Source organism: Zalophus californianus, chromosome 15, assembly GCF_009762305.2.
Source record: "Zalophus californianus isolate mZalCal1 chromosome 15, mZalCal1.pri.v2, whole genome shotgun sequence".
NCBI classification, from domain to species: Eukaryota; Metazoa; Chordata; class Mammalia; order Carnivora; family Otariidae; genus Zalophus; species Zalophus californianus.
Window position 1 is genome coordinate 34,636,923 of NC_045609.1, and position 26,388 is coordinate 34,663,310.

The window sequence follows — 26,388 nt, forward strand, 5'->3', positions numbered from 1 at the left end:
GGGGGGCGGGGTGTGGTGTACATGCAGCACTTAGGGAAGAAAAGGAAGAAGTTCTAATTGAGCTACTGTGTGGTTCTGTTGTGGGGACAGTAGTGGGGAAGAGGTTGGTGAGGTAGTCTGAATAGTGAAGGTCCCTCTGTGCGAACTGGGGGATGCAGTGCGTGTGTGTGTGTGTGAGTTGTAGACTTACTCATGTGGGTGTGAAGTATACTAGAGAGTACTGAAGTAGAGCAGCCCAAAAGCGAATCAGGAGGAGAGCACAGAAACTAAACAAATAAATACAACTAAATACAGAAGACTCAGATTTTATATCCAGCTCTCTCCTTGATTAAAATTTTCACAAACTGTATTCCTACCGACGTTGCTACTATGTCTCAATTTCCCAGTCTGTATAATGAAAGAGAGTGGTACTCCTGGTTTTCCACCTATCGCAGAGAACTGCTGTAGACTAAGAAGAATCTAAAGTTCCCCATGCCAATGGGCACAGTGTAAAATAATTGCCACCATCCAAAACTCTTCCCAATTATTTTTAACTGAGGAATGCTAAGTTTTTACATCTCTTACGAGGTTCCCTATCATTAGTGGCCTTCAGACTAATTATATGGCAGGGTGATGCCGAGCCGGCTGCGACCATGAGAAAACGTCACACAGTCCTTAACCTTGGTAGATTATAATCTTGTGGAAATTTACCTTCCTTCTTATTTTGAGCTGTGTGAACGGTCACTGTACTCTGATGACAGTAGTCCCCGTCATCCAAAGTTTCACTTTCAGGGGTTTCACTTATCCACAGTCAACTGTGGAAGCAGCTGATCTTCCTTCTGACAAATGGTGGAAGGTGGATAGTCGCCTGTGCTTCATCACAGCGCCTGCCATTCCCCTCATTCGTCTCATCACGTAGGCATTTGATCATTTCATAGCATTACAATAGGAAAGGTGAATATCGTACAGTAAGATATTTTGAGAGAAAGACCACATGCACAAACTTTTATTGTAGTATATTGTTATAATTGTTTATTTTATTGTTAGTTATTGTTGTGAATCTCTTCCTGTGCCTAATTTATAAATTAAACTTTATAGGAAAAAATAGTGTATAGAGGGTTCGGTAGTATCTACAGTTTCGGGCCTCCACTGGGAGTCTTGGAATGTATTCCCCCGTGAGTAAGTGTAGACTACTGTATTGTAATCACTGTCCTGGAATGTGCTCCTACCTCCAGGCCTTGCTCATTCTGGAATATCTGCCTCTTGTCTGCCTAACCAAACATTGTTCTTCCTTTGTGGCCAGATTTAGTTCCACTGTCCCATAAACTCTTTTTTATCCTTAGGGCCATGGTGATTTCTTCTTGGTTGGTACATGACCACATGGTCTTCACCACATTATTTGTGACTTAGTTGCATCATGGTTCTTAGTCCAATGCCAGCTGTGGATTGACCTTGGTTAACGTCTTTGTCGTGCTGACTATGTGCTAAGCCCTTTGTATTAAAAAAGACTGAGGGATGCCTGGGTGGCGTCTGCCTTCAGCTCAGGTCATGATCCCAGGGTCCTGGGATCGAGCTCAAAGTTGGGCTCCCTGCTCAGCAGGGAGTCTGCCTCTCCCTCTCCCTCTGCCTGTAGCTCCCGCTGCTTGTGCTCTCTGTCAAATAAATAAAATCCTAAAAAAAAAAAAAAGATAAAAAAGATTGAAAAGATTATTATCCCTGTTTTAGAGATGAGAAAAACCAAAGCTTTCTAACTTGCCGTGTGTCAAATTGGAATGGTGTGGCTAAATGCTCAGCTATAAATCTGGGGTTCTGTTCCTGTGGAGAAAGACTAGAATAAATATTGGGGACATCTAGCAGTCTCTGTAATAGACAGGAGAGAAATGTAAAATGGTCATGTGATAAAAGGACATTTATGGCAAGTGTTATGAAGGAAAAAGGATTTGTACCAATAGTTTATGCTGGGGTTTTGTGGTGGGAAGTCATATAGAAAGGACTAGAAGTAGGTCTTGAAGGTAGGTACATTAGTATTCTATGGCAATGTAACAAATTCCTCACAGCACTCCTGTATTATCTTACAATTGTAAACATCAGACATTCATTCTGCATGGTGTGGTTGGGTTCAGTGCTCAGTATCACAGTCTGAAATCAAGATGTCGAATGGACTGAGTTCTAGTCTGGGGGCTCTGGGGGAAAATCTGTTTCAGGATCATACCTCTTGTTGGAAGAATTTAGTTCCTTGCAGCTGTGGGAATGAGCTCCACGTTTCCCTGCTATCTGTCAGCCAGGGTCCACTCATAGCAACTAGAGGCTGCCTATATTCCCTGACATGTGGCCTCCTGCATCTTTAATCCAGCAACAGTTTGTAAAATCCTTCTTGTGGTTCTAATTTTTAACTTCTTCTTCTGTGACCAGCTGAAGAAAACTCTCTGCTTTAAAGGGGCTGATGTGATTAGGTCAGACTTGCCTGGATAATCTCCCTATTTTAAGGTCAACTGTGCTCTATCAAACATCACCATGGAGGTAAAATCCATTACATTCGCAGTCTTGTGGATTATACCGAGGATAGGAATTCTAGGCAGACATCTTAGAATTTTACCTACCACAGTAGGTAAGACTTAGACAAGCAGAGAGAGCTTTCTAGTTGGGAAAGAAATGTAGGCAAAAGCTCAAAAGAGAAACTCCACCAGTGGTTTTTGGAGACTGTCAATATGTCAGCTCCCCCAATGTCTTGGTCCCCTATTCCCGCCCCACGTCACCTCCCCCTCCCCACTCCTGTCCAGTGATCACAGCTGGTTTCTGCTCTTCGGCAGGATTTCCAGTGTCCTCCCCATAGTGTCTAGGGGTGAGCATTATGGTGGCCATTCTCAGCTCAAGCTCAGTGCCAAAGCCTATTTGGCAGTTGTTAGATGGCAGTGGGTCTCTTTTCCCCTTGTTCCAGTTACTGAGCAAGCCTCCTTGTGGAGGAAAAGATGCCTTTTGAGGTCATGCATCTGCTGTGGTTGTGGAGGAAGGCCCGTGGGAAGGGGAGATGCCTGGCTTGGCTTCCTGGCCTCTAGCTGGGAACAGTATGTCAGTCTAGCTGCTGGCAGGGGTGCGGGCTCCAGGCAGCCAGTGGGTTGCATGGGCCCCCAAGTTCCTGTGGGGGTTCTGTATTCACCTAAAAGGTAGCTCTCTGCTCAGACTAATGTGACATTAAATAGTAAATAAAAAATACCATTACAGGTTGAGAGGCTGCCAAAGAAGGGAACAAATTTTATATTTTGGAATTTAAAAAAAAAGATTTATTTAATTTAGAGAGCGGAGAGGGGCAGAGGGAGAGGGAGAGAGAGTCTCCAGCAGACGCTCGATTTCACAACCCTGAGATCACAACCTGAGCGGAAACCAAGAGTTCGATGCTTAATGACTGCACCACCCAGGTGCCCCTATTTTAGTGTCTTTAACAGCAGTTTTCCCTGCTTTTTGAACTAGAGGATCCACATTTCATTTTGCACTGGGTCCCACAAATTGGGTAGCTTGACCGTTGTGAAATTTTGGATAAACTACAGAGTTTAGTTTCCTTATCTGTAAAATGGGGGAGAATAAAATAGTATACACTGCATCTACCTCAATTTGAATAAGGGCTTATACAGTGCCTAGAACTTACAGAGTACTAAATAGCTTAAAACACAGAGTTTGGCCTCTTGCAAAATCTGGGACCTTGAGAAATAGTTTCTTTTTTTCCCTTTTTAAAAATAATTTTATTTATTCATTTGAGAAAGAGACAGAAAGGATTAGTAGAGGGAGTAGGAGAGGGGAAGCAGACTCCCTGCTGAGTAGGGAACCCAATATGGGACTCGATCCCAGGACCCTGAGATCATGACCTGAGCTGAAGGCAGACGCTTAACCAACTGAGCCACCCAGGCATCTTGAGAAATATTTTCATTTGACTTGAGGATCTTCAGCTTGGACGTATTAGTGAAAGTGTTACCTCGGCATGGGAAAGTTTGGGCAAGAGAGAATTTGAGATGAGGAAGACATTCACAAGATATACACAAAGTGCACTGTGAGAAGATTAGTAATTTGGTTGTATCAAAATGTAAAATGTATATACTTTTTTCATTTGCACTTCCTTTCTAGGTATCTGCCCTAGAGAAATACACACGCGCACAATACAGAGACAAGTACAATGATGCTCATGCAGAATTGTTTTTTAATACTGAAAAGCAGAATTCAACCTAAATGTCCATTACTAGGAAACTAGTTATGTAAATTGTTTGATTTCATGCAATGGAATACCATGCAGCCACTAAAAAAGAATGAAATAGATCTATATTTATCAATGGTGAAAGATAACCGGGGGATTTTAATTAAGGGGAAAAATAAATTCCAGGAAATGTTAAATCCCACTTACTTAGAAATATATATGTACAAGAAAATGAATAGGCAAAAGCCTAGAAGGCTACATACTAAACTGTTAACAGTGAGTATCTCTGAGGATGGGAGTCGGTGGAATGTGTGTGAATGACTGGGACACTCATGTTTCTCTATGCACTTCTGTTATTTGGATGTTTTACGAAAAACATTTCCATGTATTACTGAGAAGAAATGGAAAGACCATTTTGAGGGCATTGTGCAAAGGGAAAAGTTGAGGAGGGGGCGGGGAGACCTGTGGCTCCCAGGTTTTCTGGAGACTCCAGCGCCGCGGGAGGTGAGGAGACCCCGCCCCGCTGAGGTGATTCTGCAGAGGGGCGGAGCTCTGCAGAGCCCAGGCGGGAGGTGGCTCCTGGGGCGGGGCCACTGATTCCAGCCGCACGCTCCGCTCCCACCATGCCCTTATAAGGAGCGCCCCGCGTTAGGACTCCGGAATCCGGTTGCAATCCCTGCGGCGCAGCCCCAATCCCAGGCCCCTCCCTTGGGAATGGGGGCGGGGCGGGGTCTTGGCGGCGCTGTGGCGGAGGCGGAGCATCTTGAAGCGGGACCAATAGGCGTGGCGGCCCCGGTCTGAGCGGTGCTACCATTGGGCGCGGCGGCGCGATGGGGCGGGGCGCCCGCAGGGCTGGTTACGCCGAGGGAAGCCCGGTCTCCGTAGTTGCTGCTCGCAGTCGGTCTTTCAGCGGGTTCCCGGCCCCGCCGTTCCCAATTCTCTGTAGCCCGCGGTTCGCCGCCCCGCTAGCTGCCGCGATGCCGGTGTTTCATACGCGCACGATCGAGAGCATCTTGGAGCCGGTGGCGCAGCAGATCTCGCACCTGGTGATCATGCACGAGGAAGGCGAGGTGGACGGCAAAGCCATCCCTGACCTCACCGCTCCCGTGGCCGCCGTGCAGGCGGCCGTCAGCAACCTTGTCCGGGTGAGCGCGCTGGGCCTGGGGTGGGGAGCGGGGTCAGGAGACATCCCAGTGGCTCCCCTTCGCCGGCTAGCTGCCTGTGGCTTTGCGCGTGGGCTCTGGAGCCAGATGGCCATGGGTTCGAATCCCGATTTCCTCACTCTGTGACCTTGAGCGAGCTCCCAAGCTTCTGTGGGCCTTAGTTTCTGCATCTATAAAATGGGGGCAATCATAATAATGCCTGCCTTGCGGGTTTGTTTGATTCAGCGAGGTGGTATTTGTAAAGTGCCTAGCGCAGCGTATGACCCACAGTAGGCGTTCAGTAAATGATAGTTGTTAGGGTGTCTGATGGTCCTTTTCACTCAGCAGGCTGTCGCCCCTCACGTTGACAGCCTTGCTCTCAGCTCCTTTTTAGGCCTCCCCAGTCTGGCCTATGGGCTGGCGCGCTCCCGTACGGATTCCCTGCCTTTCCTTCCAGGGATTCTTATTTGAGCCGCGTTGTTCACCTTTCTAATACTTCTCACCCTGAGACCTGCCTCACTCGCCACCCTCCCCCCGCGCCCCCCGAGGCTGGCTCTTTTCTCCACTTGGCTTCCTGGCCACTCGTCTCCCGATCTCCTCCTTCCTTCCTAGGCATTTCTACTTCTGCTCACACCGCTGGCACTCTCAAACACCGGGTAATTTTCTTTATATTTCTTTATGCAATAATTCATGACCACGAGTCCTCTTTACTCTTTCGTTTCACTCTGCCGCCTTTCATTTTATTCCCTCCCGTAAGAGATTTCCACCTGGCTTTACCTGCTGTCAAACGACTTCCGCCCCCTGGGGCCTTTCCAGACTCCGGGGGCTCTCCTCCTCGGCCCCTCCTCCTGGCAGGAAGCAAGATGGAGTGCTGGGAGAGGCCTGTGGAATCTGGGATCTGCGGCCCCTGCCGGAGAGCAGGACGGGGCGTCTCCTCCCCGACCCACAACTTTCGTGGGTGGCTGAGTGGCCCTTGCAGACCCCGGTAGCCCACAGCTGTGACTAATTAACTTAGGTGGTTCCTAGGGGAGGCGGAGCTCACTCCTGAAATGGGAAAAGAGGTGCTGTGACCAGTCTCCTAACACTGCCCTGACTACTATCACACTTTCTTTCCCACCCTGGGTGGGTGACTCAGACCACTGCTGCCTGTGAGGGACAAATGTGGAAAAAGTTCATACTGCTCCCCCACTGAGCTGTGAAAATAGTTTGTGTCAGGGTAGTTGGCAGGTTGGGAGGCAACTGTGGGTCTGGGTGGGGCTTGGGTTACTTAACTGATTAGAGCACTGAATGCACCAGGCGCACTGTAGCTGCTGAAAGTCTTCCTCGTTTTTGGGGGCCCTTCTCAGGCAGTTCAAGAGACTGATCATTAGGAAGATGGGGGGAACTTTACTGACCAAATTCCTCTTCTTCCTTCTGTATAGATTTAGTAAGAATCTATTCAGTAAGAACACTGTCTTCATTCAGAATATCTAGTTCTACATTGTTCTTGTTCTTTTTATAACTAATTTTAATCTAAGACTCCAGAGTACATTCTTATGTAGTGTTGTCTAACATGGCTGCATTCCAGGCCTCCATTTTTCAACAAATAGGAAACAATGTAAAGAGACAGGGTAATAGTGTCCCTCCATGGAGTACTTCAGGAAATGAAATCTTAAAACCACATGTTGCACTTGGAACAGAGCTAGTTTAGTCTAGGGGTTGATATCTGGTTAGGCTATTTAGAGAAAAGTTATTTATGAGCTTCAGTGCATGAATTAATAAGAATTGAATGCTGTGTAGGGAGCATTGTAATAAATCAGTGGTTCTCAGGTTGGGCTGTGCATCAGAATCACCCGTGGGGCTTTTTAGTAATAAAGATGTCCAACTCCCATCGCAGACTTAACTGAGGAGCTCTTCATGAGGTAGTCTCAAGGCGTTTTGTATTTTTAAGAAGCTCCATAGGTGGTTGTGATACGTGCTTCGTTAGGAAACACTGCAAAGACATTGTGAGACAAATACAAAAGAAATAAGGCCAGTCAGGAGCTGAAAAAAAAATTACATATAGTTATATCCTAATACATACAAAAAAAAGGGACTTGGGATTGGTCGATTTGAATTAATCAGAGAGAAAGTTGGAAGGATCGTGCTGATAGTCAATAGTGAACAAAGGTAAGTCATTTTCAGGTTACAACAAGTATGTTGTCTGGACTAGCTCAGGAAGTAAATTGGAGAGAAATTAGAGACGAAGTCAGCGTATGACATATGGGCAGTTTAACAGAAGGTCTTATCCAATAAGATGAACGAAGACAGTGGGAGGGGGGAGGGGATGAGAATAGTGTTGGAGGGAGACTATATAGGTTGTGTTCTCTGGAGGCCAGAGGACCTGCCCACTGCTTGAAATTCTCAATGCCAATTGTGGCCCTTACATATATGCTACTGAGTATTGTGATGAATTATGTACATGTGTCAGCTTCCCAAGTAGGTTGTGTCTGGGGCACAAGCCTCATTTGACATTTATTTATGTGCTCCCCAGTTCCTACGCTCAACACTGGCACACAGGGTGGCCCAGTAAGTATTGCTGAGGGAAAGAAGGAACTGTGGGAGGGGAGATAAATTAGACCTTTTAAATTGGTTGGTCATGAAGATAATGAGACCCTGGACTTTGGGTATGGCAGGGAAAATGGAGAAGGAATTAATTAGAAATATAGTAGAAGAAGAGTTAATAGAACCTGATGATAGAACTCTCCAGTTGTGCTAGGAAAAAGCATGTGGTGTTACTATAAAATAAGGAAACTGAATTTTGAACAAATATTATAGAACTTAATGTAATTCATGTTTCTTTCAATTACCTTGGGAGGTTATGTTTTTATTCCAGTGCTTCTGTTTGAAATTTCTCTCAGATTATTTACATACATATGTCAAATTCATCAAGAAAATTTCATCTGCAGTGGGCATTCCTTCGCCCTATTTTATGTGCCATTCTTGAGTCTAAATGAACTTCGGATATTTCCAAAATTAAAGTTTACCAGATGAAGATGAAAGTCTCAATTGTTAAGTATAGTCATTCCTTTATCAAATAGGTATTTGTTGAGACCCCCTTTTAATGTCAAAGCAGTAAGCATGATTCTAGGCAAAATAAGTACAATACTGGATTGAAAGTGCTAAGTGACTCTAAGGAAGTGAAGTACCCTGGAAGTTCAGAGGTAAGGTGAGATTACTTTTGATGGGAGAATCCGGAAGGCTTCATGGAGGATGTAACGTTTGAGATGGGTAGGATTTGATTTAAAGATGTGGTAAGAAAGGCATTATAAGCGGAAAGAAGTACCCAAACAAAGGCATAGAATTATTGAGAATCTGAGGACCAAGTTTTGACTTAGGGCATCATTAAGGTGACTACTTTTAGAGGGGCAAGACTCATTTGGATTTGTAACTTCATGTATATTTGTTAAACAAGTGTAGTCCGGTCACTTAACATACACATCTTATCACAACTGAGTCATCCCTTTTACTGCACACTTAGGGAGGTGTAGGATGGGAGTATTTATTCACATGTCCTTTTTTCAACTCAGGATCCTGAATAAGACCATTTTTTAAAAACGGTTTTGTTGAGGTATAATTCACATACCATACAAGTCCCCCATTTAAAGTATACAATTAAGTGGTTTTTTTGTTGTTGTTTGTTGTTTTGTTTTTAATATATTGACAGAGTTGTGCCCCTATCACTACAATCTAATTTTAGGAAGTTTGTGCCCCCTCAAGAAGAAACCTTGTACTGCGGTCACCCAGTCTCTCCCATCCCCCACCTCCCCAGTCCTAGGCAACCACCAGTCTACTGTCTGTCTCTGTGGATTTGCCTATTCTGGACATTTTGTGTTAATGGAATCATAAAATATGTGGTCTTTTGTGTCTGACTTCTTTCATTTTGCATAATGTTTTCAAGGTTCATCCATGGTATCATATAGTATGTATCAGAACTTCATTCCTTTTTGTTGCTGAATAATATTCTCTTGTATGGAATAAGGCCATTTTAAACACAGAGAGTGATTCTAATGCAATAATAAAACAAGGAAGGGGGTCTAAGAGAAAGAAGGGTGAGAAAGGAAGAATAGAGGAGGGGTAAGAAGTTCCAAAGGTGGGATTCAGGGAGCAGTGTGAAAAAGTCAGAAGTCTTAGACTGCCTGTCTTATAGCATGCTATATAAATTTTTCTTTTTTATTTTTTTTCTATTGAATTGACCCATGGCAATCCGTCAGTCTTTGTGACCCTTCAGTTGTGGTAGTTTTATTAATGGGACTTCAGACCCTTTGCCTTCTCCATTGCATCTGAGGGCATGTGTTGTAACTTCTCCTTGGGCTCATGAAATATTTATTTTGGGAGTTTCTGTGGCCTTGACTTTTATGAGCCTTGCCCATATATCATACCCTCTTGAGACCAGCTCTGGTACAAATAGCAGCATTGTCTTTACTTTAACCTGATAGATGGGAAAGACTGTTCTGCTCTTAAAAAGAAATTGGCAATTAATTTTGTCATTTGTAAATGATCAATATTAGCATCTGAAATTATTTTTGCTCTAATTTTTTTTTCTTGGTTGATGTTAGATTTTTTCCGTTAAAATAAATAACAACAGGGGCACCTGGCTGGCTCAGTTCGAAGAGCATGTGACTCTTGATCTCAGGGTTGTAGAGTTTGAGCCCCATGTTGCCTATAGGGATTACTTAGAAAAAACAAAAAATCTTAAGAAATAAATACATAAAATAACAACAATGGTGATAGGCCTGTCATGATTTTTTTCTTTTTAATATTTTTTCTGTATTTCCCAGTTTTTAAAATGAACATATTTCTACATTAAAGAAAAGGTTAATAAAGTGAATAAAAAGAACATTTGTATAATCCTTTATAGTTAATAAAATACTTTCATATACACTATCATAGTAATCCTTTAAGGTAGGTATTGTGGTGGTCTCAGTTTTACAGATGAGGATGCTGTAGGTCAGAGAATTTAAGTAGCCTGCCCACAGTGGCGCAGCTAGTTAGTGGTAGAGCTTGAACCCAAACTCTGTTTCTCTTACTCTGTATCCTTTTCTTACTCTACTGCACTATCCTGTGTCCACTTAGAGCAAAGTTGTTAAATATCAGTGGAAGTTTTCCACCTAGAATTTGAAGCAACAAGAATGCCGTTAGTTACAGAGTTGCCACGTGTCCTGGGCCTGGCAAGATTATCTGTTTAAAGCCTGGCTTTGGCATGGCCTGCACGAAGGGCCCACATATGAAAAGAATGATGTGAAGGTAGGGTTCTGTTTCACAGCAACATTCCATTTTGCAGCATTTCTTTAGAAAACAACATGAGAGTAGATACAGATCAGCATAGAAGTATTTATGCCTGCAAAACAGATAAAGGCTTTTTATGGTCTGTATGACTGCTCAGCTTGAAAGCCTATTAGAATAGTATTTAAAGTACTTTTATAGGATTTCTGTATTTACATAGTTTTCTAGGTAGGTTTGTGGATTCTTTGGGCAATCATGAAGTTTCATTTGAAAAATGAAAAACTTTGGATCAAAAGAGATAAATGAATGGGTCAGATTGTGAACTTTGTTCCAATAATACTTAACATTTACTCATGTGATTGAGAGAACAGAAGAGTTTTGAAGATTATAGTATTTCTACAACTATGTTTTTAATTTTAGTAGAGCCCCAATTTAAATATTTGTTTAGGGGCGTCTGGGTGGCACAGCTGGCTAAGCATCTGCCTTCGGGTCGGGTCATGATCCTGGGGTCCTAGGATCGAGCTCCACGTCCTTGTTGGGCTCCCTGCTCAGCAGGGAGTTGGCTTCTCCCTTGCGGTCTTCCTCTCCTCCTGCTTGTGCGTGTGTGTGCTCTCCCTCTCTCTTAAATAAATAAAATCTTTAAAAAAATATTTGTTTATATATCTGCACAGTAGAAAGTTGGGCTTTTCCAAAGTTGTTTTATAAATAGCACTGGTATAACTCTAAGGGTACAGAATATGTTAGAGTAAAAGTCTTGTGGTATTAACCACAGTATCTTAAGTTGCCTCCTTCTGTTACAGTCCAGGAGTAAGGGCAGCATCAAGGCAAGTACTTTTATGGGGATGGGACTTATTTGGGTTTTAATATTTCTTGTATACTTGTTAAAAAAGGAGTTTGATCATTTTATATACTTATATAATTACTGGTCATTTATATACATATAAAATGCCTATGGTTTATACGTATCAAAACTGAGAGGCTCTTACTATTCCTGGTCTTTTACTGCAGTTCATAGCATGTATATGCGTTCCAGTGACATTCACCATACTTGGTCACTGTTTGTTTTCTCCACTAGACTCTAGGTTTCTCAGTGGCAGGGACCACATCTATTGTGTTCATTATTTTATTTCTAGTGTCAGGCTGTGACCATAGGTGTACAATAGGATTTTCTTTTTTTTTTACTAAATGAACATATACATAGTATTTACTTTTTATGTGCAAAATATTGTAATAGAAATCTTGTGTAATGAACATTTTTCATCCCCAGCTTTTAGACATCTGATATAGCTGAATCTGAACAGTCTTATTGAATTTATTGTGGGCTTTGTCTGAAACGAGTAGAATATATATTAAGAGGAAGGCATGAATGGCTAACTGCCTACTGGTTGAGATAACAAAAGTGTTCAGGCTATTTTGGGTTGTGGTTCTCTGTTTCAGAGTCATTTCAACTACGTAGGCCACTTACTAAAATCATAATGTGAGAATATGTTCCTATCTGAAAGAGGCATTGGGATCTTGCATTCTTTTAAAATTGGAAGTGTCTTCTTAAAGTTTAACAATTTAGACCAGGTGTTGATACATTATTTGGAGTCCTGCTGGTTACAGTGTGGTAGCATACTATGAATCATGAATTCCTTATTAAAAGATCCTCACGTCCTTGAACCATATGGCGGGAGACAAGGACTATCATAAAGTTGAACTGTCTTTTTTGCTTTTTGACTGATCTGGCCCAGCCTTTTCATTGAACCTTATGTCATGGTCATGCCAGTGGGGTACATTTTTACCTAATAAACCAGCATTAGAGCAGTATCAAAAGAAGTAGCAGTCCTTAATGAGCAAATGTCAGAGATTAGCTGGTATCACAGCAGGATTTCTTTCTAGAATAATGCTATATGCTCAGTATTCTTGCTGAGGAAGAGTCATTCAATGACTTCATGTTGCTTTTGGGCAGGTCTGCCCTTAAACCTTCCCATATAGACAGGACTAGAAGGAGAAAAAAATTTCAGCCTTGACTTTTTTAAGCTTTAGCAGCCTTTAGTGCTCTATATGTAGAGTGAGGTTTAAGGAGTTAAATACATCAAAGTGAGGTTTAAGGAGTAAAGTTGGATATGTAATAAGACTCTAAAACACCCAGAGAAGAAAGTCGATGTATTGGAGGTAGGGTCTCCCATTGGAGGCTTTTATCTGTCTTTCTATTCCTTGTACGTCAGAACTGTAGAATTCTTGCAATAGGTGTTTGGGATATTGGGCCACAGAATTAAGTTCAGATGACATAACGTTTTGAATGATTGAGGTGGCTGCTTCTCTGTCTTTTTCAGCCATTTTAGTACTTATTTAGTTTTCACTGGGAATGGTTATGGAGGGAAAGACTGTCTTGTTTTTTCTTTTTTAAAAAAGATTTATTTATTTATTTATTTATTTGGGACAGAGTGGAGGGAAGGGCAGAGGGAGAAGGAGAGAGAATCCTCAAACTGATTCCCTGTTGAGTGTGGAGCCCCGTGTGGGGCTCGATCCCATGACCCTGAGATTATGACCTGAGCCGAAATCAAGAGCTGCCCGCTTAACTGACTGAGCCACCCATGGCCCCGTCCCCCTTGTTTTTCTTAATAATTTACAAAAAGATTTATTAGGGAAGGATAGATTAATATGTAGGTAGGGAATTTTTTTCATTTGTATTTTTATCATGATTAAAGTATTATATCCTTCATATAATAATATAAATAATATTGAACTGTATACTGTTATCATGCTGAGCCTTCATAATGGTCTTTCAAAAGGAACAAAATTTTTCTTGTTACAGAAGTATTACATTTTCATTGTTGAAATTTAGAAAATCTGTCTTTAGTCAGTCATCTCTCAGTTTTCTCAGCCTTTTTCAGTCTATTTGAACTTGATTTGTCTTACTCTTTTCTCTCTACTGCAAACCAATTTGTGTTTCCCTGGATTACTAAACTGTATATAGATGCACCAGTTCTTACCCTTTTTCATCATTAAAAAAAACCCCAAACCCTTTAATTCACTTTCCTGTTTAAAATTTTGCAAAGAAAAGCTAGGAGACGTAGTCTGATACAATATCCCAAGACTTCGTCATGTGCAGTTTAAGGAGTCATGATGTACTTAGCTAACTGCTTGTTTCAGTAAGTGTGGAATGAGATGACTTCAAAATAATGGGCTAGGTCCTAATCTAATCTAGGTTAGATTAGAATTTCTAATCTGGGCATGCTTGTTAAAGATAATGGGGGCTTTAGTCTGATTAAATCTATTTAGGTATGTGTATTATGTGCAGACAAATAGGTAGAATATGATAGAGTAATGGATAAAAGGGGACTTGGGTAATTAGACACAGGAAGTTGGGGATTTGTTGCCTTCCTTCCAGTCCCTTGGTAGATCTGTGTCCTCTTATGCTGGATCATTAGTCTTTGATGATTGATTTGTGGCTACCCCCCCCTCCGCCCCACCCTAGGGTATCTCCCTTTTAGACTGTTGGTTTCTGGAGGGCAAGGACTGCGCTATATTCTTGATATTTCCAGTGCTGTTCTTATCTCAGTCCCTTGCTCATGGTATTCCTTCCCTAAGTGTATTGTGCTTTGATACTTGCTCTCCCAGCTAGTCATTCTGATGAGGATAGCTCACTGTCTCTTGCCTCCTTTGGATGGTGATTCTCCTTTCCTGCCCTCAAATGTTGCTATATACAAATGGTTATGTAATCACAGAGAGAAACAAAGATTCATAAATGATGTTATATTGTGTTGTTACATATTTGGACTTTTAGAGTCCAAAAAATTTTATGTCACTTCTGTTAGAAGTCAGCACATTGGATTGGTATGAATGTGGGAGGTTATGTGTGTACAGAGGATGAGAAGTAGTGAATCTTAGAACTAAAAATGTTTTACAAATATTGTTAAGTTGCAGAAAATAGAATCTTTGGCCCTTAGAGAATTTCCCACTGATAAGATTTCTAGTTGAATGACTTTTAAGAGGAAAGTGGCTGAATTTCATTGCAGCTGGCCACAATCCAAGTAAAAGTCATTCCTTCTTTTGAAGTAAGTTTAACTTATTCCCAGAAGTAAGCTTTCTGTGAAGAAAGAGAAATAGCACATTTGTTCTTAGAGTTGGGAGGTGAGGGACCTCTATTATCCAGCTCCCTGTATTTCAAGCCTTCTTTCTCCAACCCATCTCTGAAGCCCTGGCTCATCTTTTATCTGTGAGGTAGACATGTTTTTATTCATACAATTAAAGTAGATAAGGATATATGAATGGGGACGTAATTCTTACATAGAAAAAAATCAAGACTACTAACACTTAAATTTCTTATCCTACAGCTTTTCTCTCCAAATAGCAAAATTAGTTATCAGATCCTTGCTATGCACATTGCTAGGTGTTCTGAATGATAGTAGGATATATAAGATGTGGTCTCTGGCCTCAAGTTGTTAAAATACAGATGAAATTTATAATCTTATAAAAGATTTATCTTATCCACATCCTCTCCACCAGTGAAATTGTTTGCAGAATTTAAGTTATTCATTTTAAAGGGTCATGCACTAGTACTGCACATACTTTATTCCTTGGAGCCATGGAGAAAATAAGAGTGGGCCAGCGGCAGAATGAGCAGGTGGTGGGCCTCGTAGTGAGGAAAAGACCTTTGAGCATTGGCTTAGCTGCTGCCTTGTGGCACTCCAGGCACACCTGGTTTTCATTTCCTCCAAAGCACAGTGCTATTCCCTTGCCTGAACTACTCTTCAGGACTTCTTTATTTGGGTCATTGCTGTGAATCCTCAACTTCCATATTAAATGTCAATGTTTTAGGGACACCCTCCCTGACATTACCTCTGAAACTGAGTTAGGTCCGTTTATCATGATTCCTATGTTTTTTTTTTTTTTCCTTTTTTTGCTTATCACAGTTATGAGTAATTATTTGTGTGATTATTACTTATTTAACGTCTTTCTCCCCACTACAGCCCTAAGGGGCAAATATTGGTTCTGCTGTGTTTGCCCCTGAATTTTTAGCACCCATCATAGTGCTTTGGCACATATTAGAATCTTGAAGAATATTTGTTGAATGAACAAATGGGAAGACTGTTTACTGCTTCCGACCAAAACTGTTTTATGCTTCTTTGAAAAAATATATATCATGCTATGGGTGATCTCGGTGAAATTTAACTGCCAATTAGGAAGTAGCTGTAAATTGTTGCTTAGCACAGGGCATTGCATGTAGTAGGACCATCCAATTCCTGTTTCCTGAATGAATAAATTCTAAGCATGAAGTCCTGGGGTGCAGATGAGAATAATCCCGCCCAGTACAGAAATATGCAGAATTTGTAGGTGTAAGTAAAAATATAACATGGATTTGGACTTCTCTATTAGTTTTAATCCTTTGCAAATAAATGGAATAGACAACTTTGGCAAAATGAATCTAGTATGAGTTAGCAAATACCACAGTCAGACTTTAGATATAGATAGAAGGTAAATCAGCATATAAACAAGACAAGAATCTTGGGAGACGGTAGAGTGTAATGATTAAGAGTAAAGGCCCCAGAGCTAAACTCCTTGGGTTCACATCCCTGTATTGATTGACACCTTTGAGGTATGTAAATTGGGGAAATTATTTAATCTTTTTCTCATGGTCCTCTTCTGTAAGGCAAAGCTAATCACAGTACTACCTGACTCATCGTGTATTTTTGTACGGATTAATGAGTTCATAAAAATGTTTAGAAGTATGCCTGACATATAGTTAAGAACTCAGTGAGTGTTAGATATATTAATATATTTTCCGTGGTATTTAAGTCATATTTTAAATGTTAGTCTAATGAAAAGGCAGTGTTCACTTTTTTTAAATGTCTTAGCATAACTTCTAACTTTTGCTTAACAAGGCAAAGTGCCAGTGAAAGCTTTCAGTAGAATTCCATATGTTGTGGAATATACAGTTTTACCAACTGTGGGGAAAATATCACTCACAGTTTAGGTGCCTGAGCTTCTGATTGCCATTTTCCCATGATTAAAATCAAACATCTAAATTTTTGATTGATATCTCCTTTGGAGCATTAGTAAGGAGAAAAGCATGTATATAAAAATTTTTTCCCCCAGCTTAGAAGCAAGAAATGAGGCTTAGGATTTGGTATTTTATCCCAAGCATTCATTGTCCTATTTTCTAAAAAAGAAAAAATTGAAGGGATAGTCAGGCCACTCACTAAAATAATAAGATGGAATTGGCCTTCTAGGCAGAGTTGAGAAGTATAATCCATTTGTGAAATAGAATTCGTTTAATTCTGGAACAACCAAATTAATGTAACAAATATGTAATGACTACATACTATGGTAGATACTGGATGAGCTTATTATCTCTTGTCTGAAAGGAGGGCTAGAATTTCTTTAAGATGTCCTGTCAACATGGGAGTAAGAGTCGAACATGATGGTCACACTACTAGTTTGGAGGGTATACCTATTATTTCTAGTCTTACAGTGGTTTTCTGGAAAATTTTTTAACATGTGTATTTAACTTCAAAGTCAAATTAATTAGCATCTTTACTGTCTTCCTGAGTAATATAAAGATTGTAAAATACCTCTAGTTCCATTGTCCCTTTATATATGGCTGTCTAAGATTTTGTTTCTTTTTTTTTTAAGATTTTATTTATTTATTTGAGAGAGAGAATGAGAGAGAGAGAGAGAGCATGAGAGGGGGGAGGGTCAGAGGGAGAAGCAGACTCTCTGCTGAGCAGGGAGCCCGATGCGGGACTCAGTCCGGGGACTCCAGGATCATGACCTGAGCCGAAGGCAGTTGCTTAACCAACTGAGCCACCCAGGGGCCCCTAAGATTTTGTTTCTGTCCTCTTTCTTCACCCCATAAATTAGATAACTATTGTTGTCTTAAATTGTTGCTTTTTCCCCATTTACTCACATTTACCATTTTCTTTGAGATATAAGAGAAATGATGAATAGATCTTCCTTGTAGGTATAGCTCTCTACTTCTTGAGATTCACCCTACCTCTTAAGTGTTTGTCTAAAATATCTTTTTTTTTAAAGATTTTATTTATTTATTTGACAGAGAGATAGAGAGCACAAGTAGGCAGAGTGGCAGGCAGAGGGAGAGGGAGAAGCAGGTTCTCCGCTGAGCAGGGAGCTGGACGTGGGGCTCAATCCCAGGACCCCAGGATCATGACCTGAGCCGAAGGCGGCTGCCTAACTGAGCCACCCAGGCGCCCCTAAAATATCTTTCTTTTGTCTTCTTTTTTGAGAGATAACTTCGTTAGATCAACAAATTAGGGCTGATAGTAATTTTTTTTCCAGCACTTTGAAAATACCATTCCAGTGTTTCTGCATTCACATCAGCCATTGGCCTAATTGTTGTTTTGCTGTACATTATGACTTTTCTCTCTGGGGTTTTAAGACCTTATTTATTTTTTTAGGATTTTTTTTTGGGCTCCCTGATTTTTGAGGATTGATTTCTTTTAACCAGTCCTAGAAAATTCTTAGCCATTATTTCTTTGAGTTTTTAACTCTTCCCTCATTTTATTTTTCCCTTGGGAACTCTGGTTGGAAAAATGTTGTACTTTCTCACTCTGCCCTTCATATCTTTTCTCAGTTTATATTTTCCACTTGGTAATTTCTTCAGCTCTTCCAGTTTGCTAATTCTCATACAGTTGTGTCTAATATGTCATTTAATCCATCTACTGTGTTTTTAATTTATTTTATTTTTTTAAAGATTTTTTTTTTTAATTTATTTGGCAGAGAGAGACACAGCGAGAGAGGGAACACAAGCAGGGCGAGTGGGAGAGGGAGAAGCAGGCTTCCTGCAGAGCAGGGAGCCCAATGCGGGGCTCAATCCCAGGACTCTGGGATCATGACCCGAGCCTAAGGCAGACGCTTAATGACTGAGCCACCCAGGTGCCCCTACTGCGTTTTTAATTTAAATGACAGTATTTTTTACTTCTAGAATTCTGTTTGTATCTTTCTCAAAATCTACTTGCAGTTTTGATAGTCTCTATTCTTTCACCAGACCTTTTTAAAAAGATTGTTTTATATTCTCTTTTTTTTTTTTTTGGTTTGTTAAAAAATATGTTGGAGTGTAGAACCTATAAGTGCTAATACCAGGATGAGAATAGAAACATACTTTTGAAATCTGAAGAAATGCCAGGGTAATATAGACTGTCTTGAGATTGTAGAAGTCTCTAATTATTTTCTCTTTTATTCTTTAATTTTTAAAAAAAATTTTATTTATTTGAGAGAGAGAGAGAGAGAGAGAGAGAGAGAGAGAGAGAGAGTGTGTGTGTGTGTGTGTGTGTGTGTGTGTGTGTGTGTGTGCGCGCGCGCACCAGCAGGGGGAGTGGCAGAGGGACAAGCAGACTCCCCACTGAGCACAGAGCTGGACACAGGACTCGATCCCAGGACCCCGAGATCCCTACCTGAGCCAAAGTCAGATGCTTAACCCACTGAGCCACCCAGGTGCCCCTTCTTTAATTTTTTTATTGCAGTAAAATTATATGTAACATAGAAATTACCATTTTAACTATTTTTAAGTGTGCAGTTCTGTGACATTAAGTACATTCACATTGTTGTATCACCATTAGCACCTTCTACCTCTAGAACCTTTTCATTGCCCCTGACTGAAGCTCTGTACCCTTTAAACCCTAACTTCCCATTTCTCACTCATCTGAGTCCCTGACACCTGCAGTTCTACTTTCTGTTGCTTTGAGTTTGACTTCTCTGGGTAACTCATATAAGTAGAATCATACAGTATTTGTCCTTTTGTGACTGGCTTATTTTACTCATAATGTCTTCAAGGTTCATCCATGTTGTAGCTTATGTCAGAATTTCCTTCTTTTTAGGATGTTCACATACTGGAACTGTCCTGCCAAATGACCTTTGCCCCTATTACTCTGTTTTAATTTGGAGTGGGGAAAGTAAGCTCTTGCTTGGTGCAACTGTTTGTTTCAAATAAAAACATTTAGACAAAAAAAAAATAATTTTCTTCTTTTCAAGGCTAAATAATATTCCATTGTATGTGTGTACTGTATTTTTTTTTTAAACATCACACATATGATTTTTTATTTGTCACCATTAAATGTCTGACTTTTAAACAGATTCTTGGACTGGTGGCTCATATCCATCAGCTCGTTCAACTTTAGCAACAGTGTCATCCCCAGCAGCTTTTCCAGAACTACTACCTTCACCATGAAGCTCCATGAGCTTTCCCATTTCAAACTTGGGCTTCTTCAGCATTTTTACTTTTCCAACAAAGACATCATGGAGTGGATAAATAGACTGACAAGGCTTTTCTATATCTTTTCTGATGCTGTCTGGAATCAATTTATTGACCACTTCTTTCAAGTCATTTGTTTGCACCTCTTGGGTCATGATTTCCATCATCTTTTTCCGAATTTGACGGACCTGTTGGTGCTGAGCATAAGAGGTCTTCCGAATCTGGTTATTGCGTTTTTTAGTAAAACCAACACAAAATAGATGAAGCAAATAACCATCGATAGTCTTGACATCAACATGAGCTTCAATCATGGTCTGCCATTTTTTGACCATGGAGCACATTTTGTCACGGGTAAGATCCATGCCGTGGAAATTAGGCAGTTTTTGCCCTGAACATCCTCAGTAATTAGCTTGAGTTTTCTAAACGCAACTTCATCATTCTGTAGATCAGCAAGGCTCACTTCATAAACATGACCCTTGAGGCCATCAGATGCGATTTTGGTTCCTTGAGTTCTTGTGACTAATGTTTTTCCAATATTTCTTATATTGAACATAGCTGGTGCTTTCACATCATACCAGTCTTTCTTAGAAAATGGATCAACCCCTTTCTTCTTGGCTCCCTTTTTGCCGCCTTTCGTAAGGCGCTTGTTCTTGCCGACTGCCACGGCGCTGCTCCGTGTGTACTGCATTTTGCTTATCCATTCAACTGTTGATGGACACTTGGGTTTCTTTTTTTTTGGCTACTGTGAATAATGCTATTTCATCAGTCTTTTATTGCCTTCTGAGGTCTGGACTTTGTCCCTGAGGGGTAGAACCTCCTCATGGAGTCAGGTAAGACTGTGAACCCAGCCACTGATGCCAGGGAGCAAACATGTAATCAAATCAGGCCAAAGGCCCTTTTGTACAATATGGCAGGAAGACAGGAGGGGAAGTTCATTCTGTCTTAGAGAGCCAGTATTTGAAGCATGAAGAAGCTTGCCAGCCAGAGAAAAATGGGAAAGCCTTCTGTGCAGGGCAGGAGTGTGAATGACCAGTGAGGGAGTGGGGCGGCTTTAGTAAAGAGACTACTAAGGTAGATTGTGTTAGTTTGGGAAGGGACTTATGTGCCATATTAACCAATCAGAAAAAAACCCAACTTTAATTTTTGAACAAGTAAAAAACTCACCTAGTTCAAAAACTTTTTTTTTTAAAGATTTTATTTATTTATTTGAGAGAGAGAGAATGAGAGATAGAGAGCACGAGAGGGAAGAGGGTCAGAGGGAGAAGCAGACTCCCCGCCGAGCAGGGAGCCTGATGTGGGACTCGATCCCGGGACTCCAGGATCATGACCTGGGCCGAAAGCAGTTGCTTAACCAACTGAGCCACCCAGGCTCCCTAGTTCAAAAACTTTTTAAAGATTTTATATTCATAGGTAACCAGTGAACATAGGAAACCCAATGTCTTGGGTATGCTTCTAGAGATAGCTTATGCATATTCAGGTGATATGTTTTCCCCTTTTATACGAATGGTGACCTCTCATACGGTTCCTTGATTTTTTTTTTCCCCTTAACATACTTTGGAGAACATTTTTTATCAATATATATTGAGTCTTTTGACAGTTACATAATAATCCATTGATGATTGTAACATAATTTATGTAACTAGGTCCTTATGGAAGGACCTTAGGTATTTATGATCTTTTGCTATTTCTGACTGTGGCAATGAATGATACAGTTAGGTCATTTTATGCCTGTGCAAGTATATTTATAGGGTAATTTCTAGAAGGGGGCCATTCCAAACACTGGATATAAGTCAGTGGAAGGATTTTATTTATTTATTTATTTGAGAGGGAAGGGGAGGAGGGGCAGAGGGAGAGGGAGAGAGAGAATCTTAAGCAGGCTCCATGCCCGGTGCAGGGCTGACAGGGGGCCCAATCCCACGACCCTGAGATCATGACTTGAGCCAAAATCAAGAGCCGGCCACTAAACTGACTGAGCCATCCAGGTGCCCCAGCAATGGAAGGATTTTAAATTGAGGTATCACATGGACAGTTTTGGGTTTGGGAAAGATAATCCTGGTAGTGGTGAGGAAGATAGATTAGGGAGTGAAACACACATTGTTGGAGAGCCATCCATCCAAGAGATAGTGAAGGCTGCCTTCAAGCACTAGGGGAGTGCAAATAGAGAAAGAGGGGGCAAATTCTAGAGAACCTCTTTGTTACTTAATTTACACTTGGATTCCAGTGTTCTCAATTTCAGAAATGCACGAGTAAAACAAAATGGTTTTAAAATTACTAATTATTTTATTAAATAAGTTATACCCATACCTTTTTGATTTCATATGGAAGAAAGAAAAATACAGTGGCTAGTAGCATAGATCTACCTGTAGAGATCTTGCAGAAAACAGATAAAGATCAAGTTGTAGTGAGAGCTCTAAGGAAACGGCTATACTTGACCTTGAACTCAGGTATGCCAGTGGTTTTTAATCACTCCAGTATGTATTCCAGGCTGGCATGGACAGATATCTGTGGTAAGACGTTAGGCAAAAAACAGTAGGGGGATATATTTAGAATGATCCCATTTTGTATTATCCTATATGTGGAAAAGCATACACTAAAATGTGGTAGGATTGAGTGGTGGGATGTCAGGTTACACACTTTTTTTCTTACCATAATTCATGTTTTCCCCCTGACAATAAACATAAATCACTTTTGAAGTAAGAAAGATAAATCCGGTATTTTCCCATATCTTTTTCTTGTTACTGTTTGCACTGTTCTCAATGCTTGGAATCACCCTTCTTCTCTTGTTAAAACGGGCCCAATGTTGATGTCACTTTCTCCATGAAGTCCTTTCCAGGCTGCTCAGTTGAAATTAATCTCTCTGTAAGGCTTACCTATGTTTCTTATCAGATACTGTCATGAATTAGAGCTACTTATGTGCACATGCGTTTGAACTTCTCTTCCCTCCAACCTCACCCACCTTATAAATTTGAGTTCTGGAAGGCATGTAGTACTCTCATACCATGGGATTACTTGCACTTGGGAGATGTGTGGTGCTAAATCAGTTGTATTTGCAGCACTGCAATTTTTTCTCCATCAGAGGGAGAAGAAATAGATATAAATTCCAAGTCACAGTCAGCAGAGTGATTTTAAAATTCTGAGTGCAACGATATATCTATATACACCAGATGAATACTGTTTCCTCATTTGAGAAGGCTGCTGAAAGTCCCTGGAGAACAAGGAGCCATAAATAAATAAACATCATCTCTAAAACTGCTATATCTATTGCATCTCTAACAGGGAAATATGAATGTTATATTTTACTTGAAATATACCAGAAAACTTTTATCTTTGAACCGGAAGCTCCAACTTGGGCTGTTTGTTCTAAAGTTTCCATACACAGGCAAATTCCTTAATTAGTCTTCTGTAGTCATGTACTGATGGCACTGAGGAATGGGAATGCAAAATCCCCATCTTCCCCCTTCTTGTCCAGGAATTGATCCCTTTTATTATGTTTGCCAGATAAAACTTTTCCTCTTCTTCTTTTCTTTTCAAGTAGTGTTCTGTTGATCTTTCCTTCCATATCTTTTTTTTTCTTCTTCTTCCTCAAAGCTACCAGTCTAGATTAGGCTTTAATAGTATCCCATGATAGTTACCTACTAGTCTCTCGCTCCCATCCATTACTGCCAGTTTACTTAGTAAACCTAAGTACAGCTCTGATCTCAACACTTTCCTTGCTCAGAAGCTTGTACCTCCTCCAGTTGTCTTCTAAATTAATCTAAACTCCTTATTCTAGCTCTTGAGGGGCTACTACCCCCAACCCCTTTCTGTTCTTATTTCTCTAGGGAGTGGAGAAGTCTGCAAACTACAGCCTGTGGGCCAAAATGTGGACTACCCAGGAGTGGTATAATAGTGTTTATATTTGTGAATGTTTGAAAAAAAAATCAAAAGAATATCTCATGTTACATGAAGTTATATAAAATTAAAATTTCAATGTACATAAATACGGCTTTATTGGAACTGCCCTATCCACTCATTTACATATTTTCTATGACTGCTTTCACCCTACAACAGTGTTGAGAAGTTGTGACAGAGACCATATGGTCCACAAAGCCTAAAATATTTACTATCTGGCCCTTTATAGAAAAAGTTTGCCAGCCCCTGACCCAGAGTTTTAGATTTATAAAGTTGGAAATAGACCTCAGAGATGTTCTAATCCAACTCTCTCTCTCTTTTTTTTTTTTAAAGTAAGCTCTATGGCCAACATAGGGCTCGAACTTCTGGCCCCAAGATCAAGAGTCACATGCTTTACTGACTGAGCTGGCCAGATGCCCTCAAACCTCTCATTTTAAAAATAAGAAAATGTATTCTCAGACATGATCAACAGAGTATCTGAAGCAGGTACCTTTGACAGCGGAAAAGCCAAAATCAGAGCCCACTGGTGGTCCTACCCCACCATAGTGCCCCTCCCTCAAAGCCTGTACTAGCCCAGTGAGACTCCTTGGCATTTCACGAGCAAATTCAAGTCCTTCTCAGTTCTGTTTCTTTGCATATACTGCATTTCCTTCTAAGACAACCTTCTTCCCTCCAGAAATTATATCCACGCTTTAAGGCTCAGCTCAAATACTGAAGACTGCCCTAATCTCAACAACTGGTTGTACTCTCTGTCCACTTACCCCCAGTAGTGCTAAGTCCTACCTCCCTGGTGGCATTCATGTAGTGTTGATGCTCTTCCAGGCCATACATTCCCTAACTGCATCTTTGTGTCACCTGCACATTGCCTTACACATAGAATTCTCAGGACAGAACTTTAGACTAAAGGGTTTAGTTATCTGTGGCAACTATTCAGCAAGTAGGTTGTAGTACTGATTTTTGTATTAGTAAGTGAAACGAAAGGAAATAAACTTATTATTCCTGTAAAAGTCTTCTGATTAAATCGAGGCTGTGTCTAATCTGTTCACGTTGTACAAGGAGCAGTGATGAAATACAATCTGCCAAAGGCACAAACACTATTGCTGGGGATGGTTGTGGTTTTTTTCTGTCCGTACATCTCGGCTAGTTTGGTCTGTGTTCTTATTTCACTTTTCAGTGAGTTTAGAATTGAGTCTTGCTCAGTCCATATGTAGTCACACTGACTATGTTTGTAGTCATTGAGAAGAAAAGGTAAAAACATGAAAAACAAAAGCCTAAAGGTAAAATGGTGGGGGTTTATTTAGTGTAGGTACCATTAAACAAGTCTTAATCTATGGGCATTTTATTTTATTTTTTTATTTTTTAAAGATTTTATTTATTTAATTGACAGAGAGAGAGGGAACACAAGCGGGGGGAGTGGGAGAGGGAGAAGCAGACTTCCCTCTGAGCAGGGAGCCCGATGCGGGGTTCGATCCCAGGACCCTGGGATCATGACCTGAGCGAAGGCAGTCACTTAACCAATTGAGCCACCCAGGCGCCCTCTATGGGCATTTTAAATCGGTAGCCTTAACCACTTGTCACATGAATTCTTCCAGTTTTGGCTGTTGGTAAGAAGTGTGTTCATAGCTTGAGTGGAGAGATAAAGTAATTTTGCTTCGGGCCGTAATTTAATGGGTCAGGGTGCCTATTACAGCCTGGAGCCAAATTTAATTACTAAACTGTAAAAGCGACTCTGAACGATCTCCAGTTAGCAAGCAAGATGGCTCCCAACATTAGTAAAGACACTTAAAGACTTTTGCCATTGGGTTACTATTTCAAATTTTGACCACACCTGTAATTAAAAAAAAAAGTGAAAAGTACTTGGGTGGCTCAGGTGGTTTGGTGTCTGACTCTTGATTTCGGCTCAGGTCGTGATCTCAGGGTTGTGAGATTGAGCCCTGCATCAGGCTCTGTGCTCAGTCTAGAGTCGGCCTGAGATTTTCTCCCTATCCCTCTGCCCATTTATGCCCCTGCTCCTCTGACCCTCTACCCCACTCCCCGCTCATGTGCACTCTCTAAATCAATCAATCAATCAATCAATCAGTCTATCTTAAAAAAAAGTAAAAGGCTACATTATTTGTCAGTCCTGGTTCAATTTTAAAAACTAATGGATGTCAGGTTGACTCAGTTGATCGTTCCTAAGCAAATAACAGTTACGGAGCTGAAGCAGCTGCAGCCCTAGTGAATCTAACCTGTCCTGCCTGTGGAAACTTTCCAGCTTCTGGGAAGGGCAACCAGAACAATTGGGTATGAGTTGATTAGACAGCAGCGTGATGGTTTATATTTGCCCGTTGTGAGCCTGAAGGTTTTCTTGTCCTTGCCGTCTGATAGCTCTACAGAGTTACAGAATCATGCAGTATAACAATAGGAAACATTACACATCATTGCATCCCTCTCCCTCATTAAAAAAACACACACATACACAGTAGAGTGGTTTAGAATTTGAGCATGTGTGTGCTGAAGTCAACCCCATTATCTGAGTAATTTTAGGCAAATCAAGGAACCTTTCTGTGCCTCTGTCATCTGTAAAATGAGATTGTAATGGTTCCTACCTCATAGGGTTGTTGTTATAAAGATTTAGTGAGATAATAAAGAGCTCCTAACTTATAGCATGTACTCAATTAAAAAAAACCCCACAATTTTTTAAAAAGGAGAAAACAGAAGTCATAAATGAATACCACAGTGGCAGAGGGAAAAAGGGACTAATATTTATTTAG

At 40.8% G+C, this 26,388-nt stretch overlaps 1 protein-coding gene and 1 pseudogene across 2 annotated transcripts in view; one reads left to right on the plus strand and one right to left on the minus strand.

Annotated features, from left to right (window-relative positions):
• Nucleotides 1–4,877: 4,877 nt before the first annotated feature.
• Nucleotides 4,878–26,388, plus strand: part of VCL (vinculin) — a 110,805-nt gene continuing 89,294 nt past the window's right edge. Inside the window, exon 1 of one of the 2 annotated variants that reach the window (XM_027595856.2) lies at nt 4,878–5,307. In XM_027595856.2, the coding sequence (XP_027451657.1) occupies nt 4,993–5,307 (315 nt within the window). In that variant the 5' untranslated portion in view covers nt 4,878–4,992. The remainder of the gene's footprint in view (nt 5,308–26,388) is intronic. The other variant, XM_027595857.2, reaches the window with a different exon arrangement.
• Nucleotides 19,618–20,432, minus strand: LOC113923725 (annotated as a pseudogene).